Source organism: Parasteatoda tepidariorum, chromosome 5 (assembly GCF_043381705.1).
Source record: "Parasteatoda tepidariorum isolate YZ-2023 chromosome 5, CAS_Ptep_4.0, whole genome shotgun sequence".
NCBI lineage: Eukaryota > Metazoa > Arthropoda > Arachnida > Araneae > Theridiidae > Parasteatoda > Parasteatoda tepidariorum.
In genome coordinates, this window is record NC_092208.1 from 75,231,746 (window position 1) to 75,246,075 (window position 14,330).

At 27.9% G+C, this 14,330-nt stretch overlaps 2 protein-coding genes across 2 annotated transcripts in view; both read left to right on the plus strand.

Moving 5' to 3' along the window:
• The first annotated feature begins 949 nt into the window (after positions 1-949).
• LOC107443687 (histone H2B) lies at positions 950-1,497 on the plus strand. Its single transcript, XM_016057634.3, has one exon. It carries the CDS (start codon positions 1,026-1,028, stop codon positions 1,398-1,400), a length of 375 nt encoding a protein of 124 aa, XP_015913120.1. The 5' UTR covers positions 950-1,025; the 3' UTR covers positions 1,401-1,497.
• Positions 1,498-5,761: 4,264 nt separating this feature from the next.
• LOC107443686 (Glutaminyl-tRNA synthetase) overlaps positions 5,762-14,330 on the plus strand; it is a 30,413-nt gene continuing 21,844 nt past the window's right edge. Inside the window, exons 1-3 of the mRNA XM_016057633.4 lie at positions 5,762-5,967; positions 9,043-9,196; positions 11,580-11,765. Of these exons, the coding sequence (XP_015913119.4) occupies positions 5,863-5,967; positions 9,043-9,196; positions 11,580-11,765 (445 nt within the window). The 5' untranslated portion in view covers positions 5,762-5,862. The remainder of the gene's footprint in view (positions 5,968-9,042; positions 9,197-11,579; positions 11,766-14,330) is intronic.

A 14,330-nucleotide genomic window follows, 5' to 3' on the forward strand; every position in this document is an offset into this window, starting at 1 on the left:
TTTTCCATTTAACCTGGATAGTATGTACGTATTTGCAACAAAAAAAGGGGGGGGACTTCTTAAAATCCCTTAAATTGTTTTTGCTCCTTGGTGCAGGCAGATATGCTTCTTCTTCTTCTTTTTTTTTCATAAGCAAATGACTACAAAACGAATAATCAGAACAATCAAAGCTGATTTAAGGTAATTTATACTTATAGATATTTTGTTTACTTAAAAAATTTATTTGTTTACTTTAACAGTCTCTATTTGCGTTCTTCAATAGCTTACGAATTTTTTTTTTTTTTTAAGAAGAGCTAAATTGGGTTAAAATAATAACCTTATTATGATTAAGGTTATGCTTTACATACTTTAACATAAATATCCCGGCAATCTTTATTCTTCGGAAATCGTTATAATGATTTATAATAAAATATAAATGAAGATTTATGATTAAAAATAAAAAAACAGAAAAATTTGGGGGGAAAATAAGGTAATAAACGCATTTATTGGTTTTAACGTCAAAAACTCCAGCTTGATTTCAAAAAATAAATATTCAAAACTATTGAATTTAATACTTCGTACAATTCTATAGCTGAAATGAAGATTTATATATATATAAAGATTTATAATTAAAAAAAAAATATATATATATATATAAAAATTGGGAGAAAAAATAAGGTAATAAACGCATTAATTGGTTTTAACGTCAAAAACTCCAGCTTGATTTTAAAAAATAAATATTACAAACTATTATTTAATACTTCGTACAATTCTATAGCAATTCAGCCTTTTTTAAATTTCGTAAGTTCTGATGTCAGAAACAGAAACAAAAACTTTAATAAACAAGGCAGTAATCATGACGTCATTAAAATCTGATTGGGCGTCGAAACTGTGGTTGATTCTAATTGGAGTTTCAAAATTCTGAAGCTTTCTCAGAAGTCCGCTATTTACGTGTTATTATCTTTCGCGTAGAAAGTGTAAGTTTCAAAAAGCGAAATTGGACCATTCTCGATTTGAATTATTAGAGTTGTTTTGTTAATGCAATTATGCCTCCCGTACCAAGTGGAAAAGCTGTAAAAAAAGCCGGCAAGGCACAAAAGGCTGTTCGTACCGGTGATAAACGCAAAAAGAGGAAGCGTAGGAAGGAAAGTTTCAGCATTTACATCTACAAAGTTTTAAAACAGGTGCATCCAGATACTGGTATTTCTAGTAAGGCTATGTCTATTATGAATAGCTTTGTAAATGATATTTTCGAACGTATTGCTGCAGAGTCTTCTCGCCTGGCCCAATATAATAAACGTTCTACTATTACAAGCCGAGAAATCCAGACTGCTGTACGCTTATTGCTACCTGGTGAATTGGCGAAGCATGCTGTATCTGAAGGTACTAAGGCTGTTACTAAGTATACGAGCTCCAAATAATTTTTAAAGTTCTTGTTCAGCTTCAAAGTTTTTAAATTTTGAAAATTGAGCATTTTTTTATATTCTTCTAATTTTTCTTTGACTAAGTTTGGAAGTTCAGATAGCTGAATATAACGAAACTTTTGCTGTACAGTATTGCATCTTTTTCAGTGTTGTCTGTGATTTGCTTTTTTAAATTGTGCCCCTAATATTATCTTTTTATCGGCCGTATTGACATTTTGCAATTTTGAAAGTAAAGAATATGAAATTCATCAACATATTGTCAAAATACTCACGTGTCATGTTTTCAAAGTGTTCATTCCATTTTCTATATTATGTTAACTGAATAAAGATGCTATAACGATTTGAAAAGTTGTATATTTATTCATTAGCAACTAGTGTTTATTTAATAGCTTATTTTTAAGCGTTAATGTTTTGTTTCAGCAATTCAAGAACTCACTTAAAAAGTAGGTAAACAAACCTTTTTTCTACATTTATTTCTAGCTTTGTTATTATTCAGTTTTCGTATTCAAATAATCCATAAGTTCAATTTATAATGTTGTATATAATTTACTGCTAGAAGTAGATTTCAACCTATAAGTTTAGTTGAAATGAGTTATTTTTTCTGAATTTGAAATTGTCTTAATTTGATTGTTGAAAATTAGCTGAACTGAATTGTGTTAATTTAAAACTAAAAACAAAATTTTTTTTTTGTTGAAATACTCATTGATGTTTAGATCAGTATTTTAATGACTAATACTAGATGTTGGTTTAATTAAATTTTAATTCTAATTTAAAACGGGTAATTTCTTAGTATCTATAACTTTACGATAGCTCCACAATTGAGACTATTCAAAGAATATTTTTGTCTCTAGGCATAAGAATTTTGATTTTATTTGGAAAGTGTTTAGTATACAATGTCATCAGTCTTTTTTTTTAAAAAATAGTTTCAAATATGCAACAATTTTTAATTTTTGGAGATGGTGTAGGATAGTTAAAATATTTTATAATGTTTTGGATGGTATTTGAAAATTAAAGCTATAAGTGAAACAAGTACGTTAAGGTATTTTATTTTAATTTTCTACCTTAATTCTGTTAGAAATGTTCAGTTTTAACTTGATGAAAGAACTAAATTTACATGCAATTTAATACTACAGCTAACTTATTTTTAAATTTAGAATTTAAAATAAAACTTATAATAAAAATGTATGTGTGTGCCACGCTCCTCTTTATCAGTAACGTTTGTAAATTATAAATTTGTGTTAAAAAAATTTAATTCGGTAACTGAACATTACGATAAAGTGGGCTTTCATTTAAAACTAATATACTGACAAATTTGTTTGTCTAAGTGCATTATAATTTCTATTTGCAAGTTAATTTTGGCTATTCAAAAATTATCACAAGTTTTTTCAAATTATCACAAACTTTGTACAAAAGGTGGGCTTAATTTCTCTTTAAAGTATTGCTCAGGGGTCGCATTCCCCCTAAAATTCCTAAAAGTATGTGCAAACCCTAAAATTCCTAAAAATATGATAAAATTTTGTTGGTGTTCCTAAAAAATTAGTTATAGGCTAAATATAAAAAAAAAGAAATAGTCTGAAATATAAGAATTTAACTACATTAATTAAAACTGTTTTAATTTTGCCACATGGGAATTCTGATCCTGAGAGAGGTTTTTCTATGAATAAAGCAATGCTTAATGTGAGTCACCATGAGAATACTATTATGTCTTTTAGACTAATAAAAGATACCATTCGAAATTATGGAGGAGTGTTGAAGATCACCACAACACTATTGAGGGCAGTAAAAGAATCTCACAAATCATATCAAGAATATTTTAGAAAAATGATCATGATTAATTTGTTTTTCTCTAACTTCTAGTATAAATTGCTGATTTGAAATCTAATAATATCACACAATAGTTTTTCTTAATAAAGTAAGGTAAAGGGTAATAATAAAGTTTTGATTAAGAAGGTAAAAATTAAATAAAAATCCAAGTTGGTGTTAATTTATTTTTTCTCTTGATTTATTCTCACTTTTGCCTGTTCCTGAATTATGCACTTAATTTCTGATAGGTAATATGTAAAGTTGAAATTTCATTTTTACACTTTAGAGATTTCATTCTTGACTTAATAAATTTCAGAGCTTTATTTTATGGCTTGCAATTATTTATGATATGTGTGGATGAATTGTAATAATCTTCTGCTATGTAATAAACTACCGTGTGATCTATTTTTATCCTAACAAAATCATATATTACCCCTAAAATTTACCTAAAAATTTTTGAAAAAAGTTCCTAAAATTTTAAAAAACTTTGCTGCTACCCCTGATTGCTAATATTAAAATCAACAGTAGAATTGTGTGTAAAAGTGTTTGTTAAAGCTAATTTCAAGAGAACTGTTTTCTGTTTAATAAATAAATTTAAAAAAAAACTACACATTATAGTGCTGTTAAAAACTTTCGAAAAAGACCTTTCTGTAATGGAAAAGCTATTGTAGTTTGCCTCAAATTGGGGAATTCGTTTAGATGCATAAGAATTTATTCCAAGTTTAATTTAAAGTTTCAAAGTAATATAAGTTAAAAAATAAAATTCTCTTGTGTGAAAAGTTGACTGCAAATACTTGTTGCCTTTGTTAACTTTCTAATATTGTGTACTAAGCCCATTCACAAAAAATACATTTTGGAAGATTTATCATCTTAGCGGGTCTATCTAAGCTTTCACTAAATTCTTTCAACTTTTGAAAAGTAAACAGTAGTCTTAAACTTAGGGAACATTCTTATTGAATCTGGTTGAATTTTTGTTCTTAAAATATACTCTCAACTTATGGACCATGAATAAAAAGAAAATAACTCAGTTTCATACAAATTTTTATTTCGGGGAAAAGAAATAGTAGTGTTAGCTTTGGAAAATATTTAGTATCAAAATTGAAAATTTGTTTTCAAAACATTGTAGTTCGACACAAAAGTTTGAGGATGGACAACTAAAAAAGAAAGTTGGAATATCTTAAGATTTAAACTTATTTGTCTATTTTCAAATAGTAGCCTCAGATAATTATGGAGCAAACTCCAAGTTTGGGGGTGGGGGATCTCTGCATTCTGATCTGTCATGCAAATAGATTTTAAACTTGGAAATCTTTAAGAAGAAAAAACATGTAGATGTTTGCCCTGGGGTGGCTACTAGTTGTACCTTTCGAGTTGGTCCTTTATTGTAATCTTCTTTTTAGTTTCTGGAAGTTGCCAAGTCTTGGCAATTATTCTACCACAAATTAGGATATGGATATATCCCTAAGTTAAGAAAAACTGACCTAATGTAATTGTTATAGTTCTGCGAATTCTTATAATTTAAAATTTTTTTTGTGCAGTCACAATTGTAAACATCCTTTTAGGGGAAAAAATAAATCAAAACAGTTACATTTTACATAACTGTTAAAAACAAGTTAAATTTTCTTTTTTTCATGCTGGTGACTACCATATAAAGTTGAACATATCAATAAACATGAACACCAAACACAATTTCTTAAACATGTATCAAACAAGGAGTAGGATAGCTATGTATTAGAAATAAAATTGAGTGAATTTGGACAAGTCCCCCAGTGGACTGATTGTAAAGACTTGGTTCCCAATAGAACAGTAGTGTTACTGGCTGCGGTCAGTATGCGGGTGGGTGACCACTTTGATAAACCTGCTCTTGAGACTGAGGGTGCGTGTTATGAGTTCTCGTTAAACTGTGCTACCGTAAAGTGCTCTACTTCTGGCACAGTCGTTGGGCTACCACAGTAGGGGAGTCATCCCCTTTGCTGATGATCAAAATTGTGATGGCATGTCTTCGAATCATCCTCAGGGATAATATCCAGACTGTCACCAATAGCCCATTGTGCAAATCTAACACATTTTTTTAAATAGTCACATTAAAAACTGAACTTTAGATTACGTATTACAGATGACAGTAACACTTCTATTAAATTGATGTTCATCACTGGCTGTGGTCAGTGTACTGGTGGGTAACCCCTCTGATCAGCCTACCATGGACCGAGGGTGTGTGGTATTGGTCCTTGTTTATTCTACTTTAAGGTGATCGACTGCGCGCCTACCGTCAAGCCCCCGAAACGGGGGTGCCATCTCCTCTGCAGAGGATCAAAATTGTCTTTGGATCATCCTCAGGGATTCCTCCTAGACCTTCACCAATAATAAAATTCATAAATGACGCAGGTAACACTTGAACAAAATATTTTTAGTTTCTCCGCACCATTCTCTTTGTAAGCAAATAAACCGTTATTGGCGAAATAGTTATGCATTTGCGATTTTTTGTAATGCAGTGAAAACCGTCCCAAAGCATGCTGGTTAATTTTGTAGATTTTGTTGGCATCAATTACGTATCGGAGGAAAAACAAACATTACATCTGGTCGCCGGATTGGGTTCGCCACGGACACACAGTTCACCAAAAAGTTTGACAGACAGTTGATAGTGGGGGAATCTATCAAAATGTTTCTAGAAACTTTAATGTCGATTGGACTTAGTGAACAGAAAGCTAAAGAAACAGCTAAAAATGAAAAGCTGTTAAAGGAATTAGTTACTATAATAGAATTGGTAAACAACCATTGCATCATTATTTCGTACAATGTTGAATGATTAGTAAATAACCATTAATCTTAAAATAAAATAAGCACAGATTTATTATATTTTAAAATTTGTTTATTTTTAAATTTATTAAAGATAACTATTTTTTTAAAATTAATTTTAAACAGTATTGTTGATTTGTTTTTTTCTTTACAAAGCACGCATAAATGTAGTAACTATTTGCTTCCTACTTGAAAGATATGATACCAACTTTGAAATGCATCCACAAAAGTAAAAAATGATAAAGCTATGTTATATTGTTAGGGCTTGTTACTGTAGCACATGGTTTGATTTAATGCCAGGTGATTGATCATGGATGATTTGTGTCTCTGTGTTAAGTTTTTACTTTAGCTGCAGCTTTTGTTTTCATGAGTTTGATATGCATTATTTAGATAGTGATGTATGTAAGCAGCCAGAGCAACTCCACTAAATTTTTCTAAGAGATGCTGTTAAGAGTTGGTCACATTATTCTCATTTAATTCACATATAAATGATATGGTGCAAAGGCAAAGTTTAAAGCTCTAGTTATGTTTAGTTTAAATTTTATTTAAAATACAGTATGTTTACTCTTTTTTTAATGCTATAATTTGTATTGCATCAGTCTTTAAATAAACTAATCCTTTTTCTCTTTTGATGCAACAAAACCTCTTTATGATCCTTAATTGCAAAATATTGTTTTATAAATTTTTCTAAAGTAATCTAATAAACTTGGAATTTTAAACATACATTTTTGTAACAGCACATTAAATTAAAATTTTATTGAGCAAAATAGTAAATAATTTGTGTGCAAAAAAGTGCTATTTTTTTATTATTGTCAGATTAGTAATTCCTTGGCCTTTTTTAAAATTTGATCTTTATTTTTTATTTGAAACACTGAATGTAGTATTGCTTAAAATGTAGTTTCCATTTGCAATCTTCCAAACAAATATAGAAATTTATAAGAAAATTAATAAATGTGAATAATAATATTTTAGACTGAATAATGGCCTAAAATATTGAATTCTGATTTTTGGATGTAATTGAAGTAATGGTGTTCCGAAAATTGCATGGCTTGTACATAAAGTTATACTGGTTTCTGAAAATCATTAGCAAATTGTTTATCTTAATCTTTGATACAAATGATAACTTTTTATTGTATTAAAATACTAACTGTGTTTATAGTTTTCACTATTGAATCTGTTCATAGTATACATAGTTGTTTTATTCTACAAATCATGGCTCTTGCAGGAATCCTAGTTCTTTTTCAAAACTATTAAATAGAGAAATAATATTTGAATATGAAGTTTTTTTGTTCACATTTGTGTACCAGAACTCTAATTTTCTCTAACTTTAAAAAGTCACTGTGTACTAAAACTCGTGGCTCTCACAAGCATCCAATTTTTTTCTTTCGGCGGGGAGCAAAATTAATATACGTTGAATAGCTTTACAAATTTCACTGTACTGCATGTTAGTGTTTTTTAAGCAATTAAATTGAGAAATAATATTTTATAATAAACTTTTTTCTACACATTTGTGTTCTTAGCATTCTATTTCCTCCATTTTAACTTAGTAGCAATCAAAAAATTTTTCTTGCAAAAAATGTATACAAATTATTGATTTATACAAAAAAATTATCACCTGAAAAAAATAAGTATTTATCATACAATTACTGTTTTTAAAGTGAAGATAAAACATTAATGGTAAGCAATATTGCAGATTAATAGAAATATCTTCCGTAAAGTTATTTTTTAGGTGTTATGAAATATTGACTGACTTCTAGATATTTCTAATAATTAAAGAGGATGGAACAGGAACACTACTGAAAAGTTTGACATCAAAACAGGAGTCAGGCATGGTTGTGTATTATCTAGATTATTTTTCAACATCGCCATTGACAGGATCATGGCACAGACCTTAAAAGGATGTAGTACAGGAATAAGATAAATTTAGATACAATAGTCATTTTAAAGATCTTGACTATGCTGATGACTTTGTGCTATATAATTATCATAATACTTTTTCAGCGAATTATGAAGTTAAAGGTAAATAATTTAGGGATAAATGCGAAACGAATTGGATTGCAAATAAATTAACCCAAGATTGATAAAAATAAACAGCAATAAAATCGAAAACTTATTCAAAAATGAAAAGGAAATTGAGGAAGTAAAACATTTTGCTTATTTTGGGCCCAACATATTGATCAACTATTGGACAAATAAAGATATCACTATAACAATTAAAAAAGCACGATTCATGTTGAAAACAATAAAATATGGAGATCAGAACACATCCAAAGAAAGTTGGAAATGCAAATTTTCAACTCAACAGTAAGAGCAGTCCTACTTTATGGCAGCAGCGTTTGGAAATCGACAAAACAACAGGAAAATCAACTTTATGCATTTAAAACAACCTCGAGAAATCTTAAAAATTTATTTTTAACTTAAAATATTTAAGTTAAAAACACAAATGAACATCAGTTGGACACTTTCTCAGAATGAGGCTATCAGACTCAACAGGAATAGCTATGATGTTGACCCCAGATGGAAAGATAAAAAGAGGACAACTAAAACTAACCTGACTTCAAATAATCTTAAAAGAAAGAAATGCTTGCGAATAACCGAGCTCGGGAGTGCCACGAAGGCAGTGCTGGACTGGAAGGGGTGACATGCCTTGTTCCTAGCCTCATGCCCTACTCGAGCGTAAAGAGAAGTAAGGCATAACCATTGTCCTTTTCTCGACGATATTCATTGTGGAACTGAAATTTGTTTATCACTTCCCAAATTACATCAATGTAGTTGGAATTAAGAGAACAAATTGACTGATTGTTTTGACTAAATTCAATTTGTAGGGTTCGAATCTGCATCCATTAGAGATAGTCTGTCTTTATGTATTTAAATTGTAAAACTCCTCAATATTAAAATATATTGTCAATTTAATTGTACCCCATTGTACCTAATTTTATTTTCTTCTAGTAGATTTATTGTATCTGGTTTTGCAAATTAATATATTTTGAAACTTTATTTTTATTGCTGTACTTTTTTCGCATATTTGTTTTTATTTTTTCAGGCAAAAAAATACTCTTCGAATGGAATTCCTAAAGCTGTAGGCAACCTATTGTATAATGTTGCTTGCAAAGTAAAACCTCAGATACAGTCAAAAGTTGAGTTGCTTGTAGAGTATGTTGCCCAAGGAAAAATTGACAGTGAAATTAAATTAAATGGTAAAATAATTCATGAAACAATTTCAATTATTTGTTTGCTTTTTTGAAGTATATGTTGTTCCTTTGAAGATATTTTATTAAATATATAAGTACATATTTTTAAAGTTAATTCATTGCCTATTTTTTCCCTATCTATTATTAGTAAAATTATACATTTATCTGCTCTATTTATAATTTTAGCTAAACTTTTTAAAAATAGTCTGTGTTTTTAAAAGGGCATTAATTTTATTATAGTTCATTTTTGTGTTATTTCCAGTTGAAATTATAGAAAAAATCTTTCAAGTTATTTATTAATTAATAACTTTTTTAAATTTACTTTATTTTAAAAAATAATTTATGCGCCGAGATTGACTTTTAGCATGCCTTTAATTATTTTTTATAAAATTTAAATTATTCTCTTATTTTGATAATGAATGAGAATTACTTTTTGAAATATACACATAAAATAAAATCAGAGGGTAGTTAAAAATTGTTGATGATCAAATTTAGCTATATATTGCAAAATGTTACACCTTTTGATAAAATTTTATCGTGTTAAGTGTGCCCTTTTCGTTGAGAAAGAATCCTGCCTTTTTTTATTCCTATGGAGAATTCTGAATTATCTTCATAATTTTTAAAATTTTATTTTCATATTTTTATCCTTTCACCATGTGACAATATTTATAACTAATCTGTTTATATATTTGCCCCTCACACACCCAGGTATTACTTGATAAATAATTTCTTCATTTGATATAACATTTTGAACTATTTCTAAATCAAGGAGGCAACGAATCATTGGGGTATAATCACAGTGATAACAAGCAAAACAACATATAGCATAATATGCATGTTTTACTTTATGTATATTATGTGTGTTTTGCTATAATATACATTTGATAGTAACAACTACAATGTATGCATGTTTTACTTGTTACTTTTAAATTTTTTTCTTCTTCCAATTCCTTTTGTAAATAAATTATTTGATATATTTATTATATGGGCATAAATATTAATCTTTATGAATCTTGAAAAAAAGTAAATTTATTGCTGCAAAATTTTTAAATTTTTATAGAAAGTTTAGTTTTTATAAATTTAACTTTAAAATAAATAAAAACAAAAAGAAAAAATTAATTAAGAATAGCCTAATTAAAATTCAAAGCATAAATCAAAATTATGTAGCCTAATTAAAATTATGTTTCATTGGTATCACCAGAATAAGATAGTTTAAACCTGAATATTATTTCCATATGAATAATTAAATAGTGCAAAGTAATGTTTGAAAGACAATGGACCTATTTTCACAAATTTACAGTTGTATGCAATTGCTATGTACAATTTCTAACCTCTCTCTGTAGTGATACCATGTGATGTATGCATCAGTTTCCATTTCTTCTTTCTTTTCTAATGAGGGGGAGGAGATCCTTATACATTTTTAGAACCCACCGTGATTTTAAAGTGTTGTTTTATACCAAATAATAATAAATTTTACGACTGTTTGAAATATTTTAATTCATGAAAAACATTGTTTTTGTAGGGAAATTCATGTAATTATGTTAAAACATTCATTTTGGTTTTTCAAACTGTGCCAACAATTATGACATATGATTTTTCTAAAAATCTGATTGTTATTCTTATTTGAAAACTGAAAATGTATAAAATAACATTTGCAAAGTAATGGGTCTAATTTCATGGATGTTTGTGGTTAAATTTTCTGGCTTTTCCCAAATAGAACCAGTTTTTGTTAATTTTTATANATATATATATATACATATATATATATATATACTGTTGGCATAATAAAATGGTAGAAACTGATTTGCTCAGTAGAAATACCTGCTGATCTAAATTGGATTTTCAATGCGCATATCATTTATCAATGAAAGATTTATCATTTATTCATGATAGTGTGTTTTTACTTGTTTATTTATTTTGTGCCTTATCATTATGCATATCTTACTATGCAATTATATAATTTTAAACAATTATAAAAATCTAATTTTTATAATGCAGAATATTCTTGCAACAGCTCATTGTGGGTCTGGGAGGTCATGACGGTTAAGACTATTAAATGCATAATTTTATGACCAATGGCATGATTGTGGCAACGTACACAGACCGCCTCTACTTTCTAGGCAACCTGGTACCCAATAATCTAAAGCTGGGTGGGATTCAACTAAACCACTGGGGATTGAACCCCAGTTCTTAACAATGATAGTTTAGTGCCGTAACCACTAAGCCATTGCAGCTCTTTTTAACCATAATTTATTAAGTTAAAAAATTATATATATTCATGCAAAAAACAGCATTTTTTTAAAAAAAATTTCGTTTTATTTATTTTAATTTTTTTAAAATTTTTATTTCAATTTAAATTGCAATAATGGAAAACCTTTTCTCCATTTAGCTGCTTTTTCATATTTAATGGATCATGCTGATGAAAATACAAACTTAAAAGAGTTTGAAAAAAATGCCGGAGTTGGAATATCAGTCACACCTGAAGAAATTGAAAAAACTGTTGAAAAGGTCATAGCTGCTCATCGTGAAACACTTATCAAAGAAAGATATTTCTTTAATCAAGGGTTATTGATGGGTAAGCTCTCTGACTTTTAAAAAATCATATTTTTTTGTATTTAATTTTTAAAATTCTGTTTTTAATTTTCTATTTATATATCTAAATATTACAATATAGAGTGAAACTTTCAGGAAAGACCACCTTTATGTTGTGTCCTCCTCTATTTACGATCACTTTTGGGAGGCACAGAATTTTTTCCATAGACTTTGCATTGAAGTAACCCTTTTTGAGCAACCATTAAAAACCTCTTCCTGCTACCAGACAAGTCTCTGCACCAAATACGAAAAAAGTGAAACATGGAAACACGAAAAAATATTTTTAAAAAAATATTAACAAAGCATATAAGTAGATTGCAATGTGTTCAAAATATTTTTGTCAAGCTTTTATTTAGAAAGCTCTTTTTGACGATCTCTGAAATAAATTTACAACCTTTTGTTGCAGTCAAAGTGCACTAAGAACTATGCTATTAATGATTTATTTTTAGAGTCAAAAGTTAAATTAGAAAAAAATAAGTTCTTTTAGAAAAAACTTAACATTTCAAACAAACCTCTTCTCATTTTTTAAAGCTATCTAATTCTTATGATATAAAATAAAATGTAATCTTAAACAGAAAATATAATTGTTTATTTCTTTAAAGTTCTATTATTCATAATAAGATAAATTAGTTTTTGCACATAATTATATCAGTAGGGATAATTCTAAATTTTATTTATTGATCCAATTTTCCTGACACCAACAAAAGTGGCATTTCCTCGTAAAAAAATGGGACTGACTAAAATTAAAATCATTTGTAAAAAATGATGTACCTTCGATAAAATTTTGAAGTTAATAGAGAATGATCAACAACCATTTTACTACTCCCAAGAGGTTTCACTTTATCTATTTTGTCAAATCCTTGCTATATCCTCTAATATAGTTGATTTTTCTTCATTTAAATGTTGCTAAAATTCTTTCAATTTTTATGTTATAAAATAGATTTCTTTTTTCTTTAATTTAATTAAGTTTTATATACAGAGTTCTCCCTAGGAATAAAAAAGGGCTGGGCACTGCCTCTCAGAAATGGGTATAGAGATCGCACGGCAGGCAGGACAGACTGCCCTTCTAAAAGCGCTTTGGGAGAACACTTTTATATCTGCTTAATGGATCCTTAACTACTAATTAATTATGTTTAATAAAATTATTTTTTCACTATTTAGTTTTTTTAATTTTATTTGTTTATTTCTCTTAATTTTATTAATGTTTAATTTTTTCTTTCCCTCCGTCAGTTTGGCTTTCTTAAATAACTGTTCTAAATAATCAATGCTTAATCTAAATAATTTTTTTAACTGTCTTGATCTTGATTATTTTTTGAAAAATTGTTTTCATTTTTTAAAATTATTTTTCTTCAATTTTTTTGAAGTTAGATCTAGTTCATTTTCTTTATTTTCATTTTTTAATTATAAATTTAAAAAAATTTCGTGATACTCTAACATCAAATACATGAAAATGTTAGTGGTTCTGTCATATTACATTCATATTATAAATTAAAATTCTTATTATGGTATGATGAGAGCAGATACATAGATTGGTATTGCTATATGATAATCAATATCAGCAATATGATATTTTGTTATTTGATTTTAATGATCCTTTAAATTAGCCCTTAACCATTGAATTTATATTCTTAATAATCTTTTTTTGTTTGTTTTAGTTTACTTATTTTTGCCTTTGGTTTTACATATTTCACTTTATTTTTAGTCTTAAAAAAAACATGTTAAATGGGGAAAGAGTATACCGTTTACAATATAAGCAAATTCTCCACGATTAAAATAAAGCAAAAGCTGAGGTCTCTTGCAGCTAATTACTTTGGATTCTCATAATTTTCAAAATTTTCTTGGTACAGAAGGCAACATACGATTTATTCAATCATGTTTTCTTCATGAATTAAAAAGTTATGTTTTAAAAATTTAGTGGAATAGTAATTGAAGCTACCTTCATCATTCAAGGCGATAAATTCATCATTCAAGGCAATAAAAAGCAATTATTTAATTTGTATTTTTATAATATCTTACGGCATAAAATATCTTTGTATATTTTCCCCAGAGTAATTAATTATAGGCTGATTGGTAAATTCTGTAAGTAGATTATTAATATATAGAAAAACTAAATATGTAAGTTACGAATTTAGAGCTCAGTTCCATCTGATCTTTGGATCAGCATGTAAAAAATTAGTATTTAAATAGTTCACTGAGCTGTCTACATTTATTTTTACTATATCCTCAGTTGTTTAGTTTTCTATAAGATTTAAGCTTTAAAATACATATTGGTTTATTTAAATGCAAGTTCTTCAGATAAATTAAAAATGGCAAGTTTGAAACAATAAAATCTTCAATTTTGGTAACTGAAGCTTTCTTATTTGGAAGGCACATCATGCAGTTATAAACATTCCCTTTATTTAACTTTCATTTTTTTTTTCTTCTTCTTTCCTTTTTTTAAAAAAAAAAAAGAAAAAGAAATTTGTTGCTAACACATTTATTGTACTGTTTGTAATTAATCACGCTTTCTTTATTTCCTAACTTTCATCTAAAAATATTTTGCTGACAT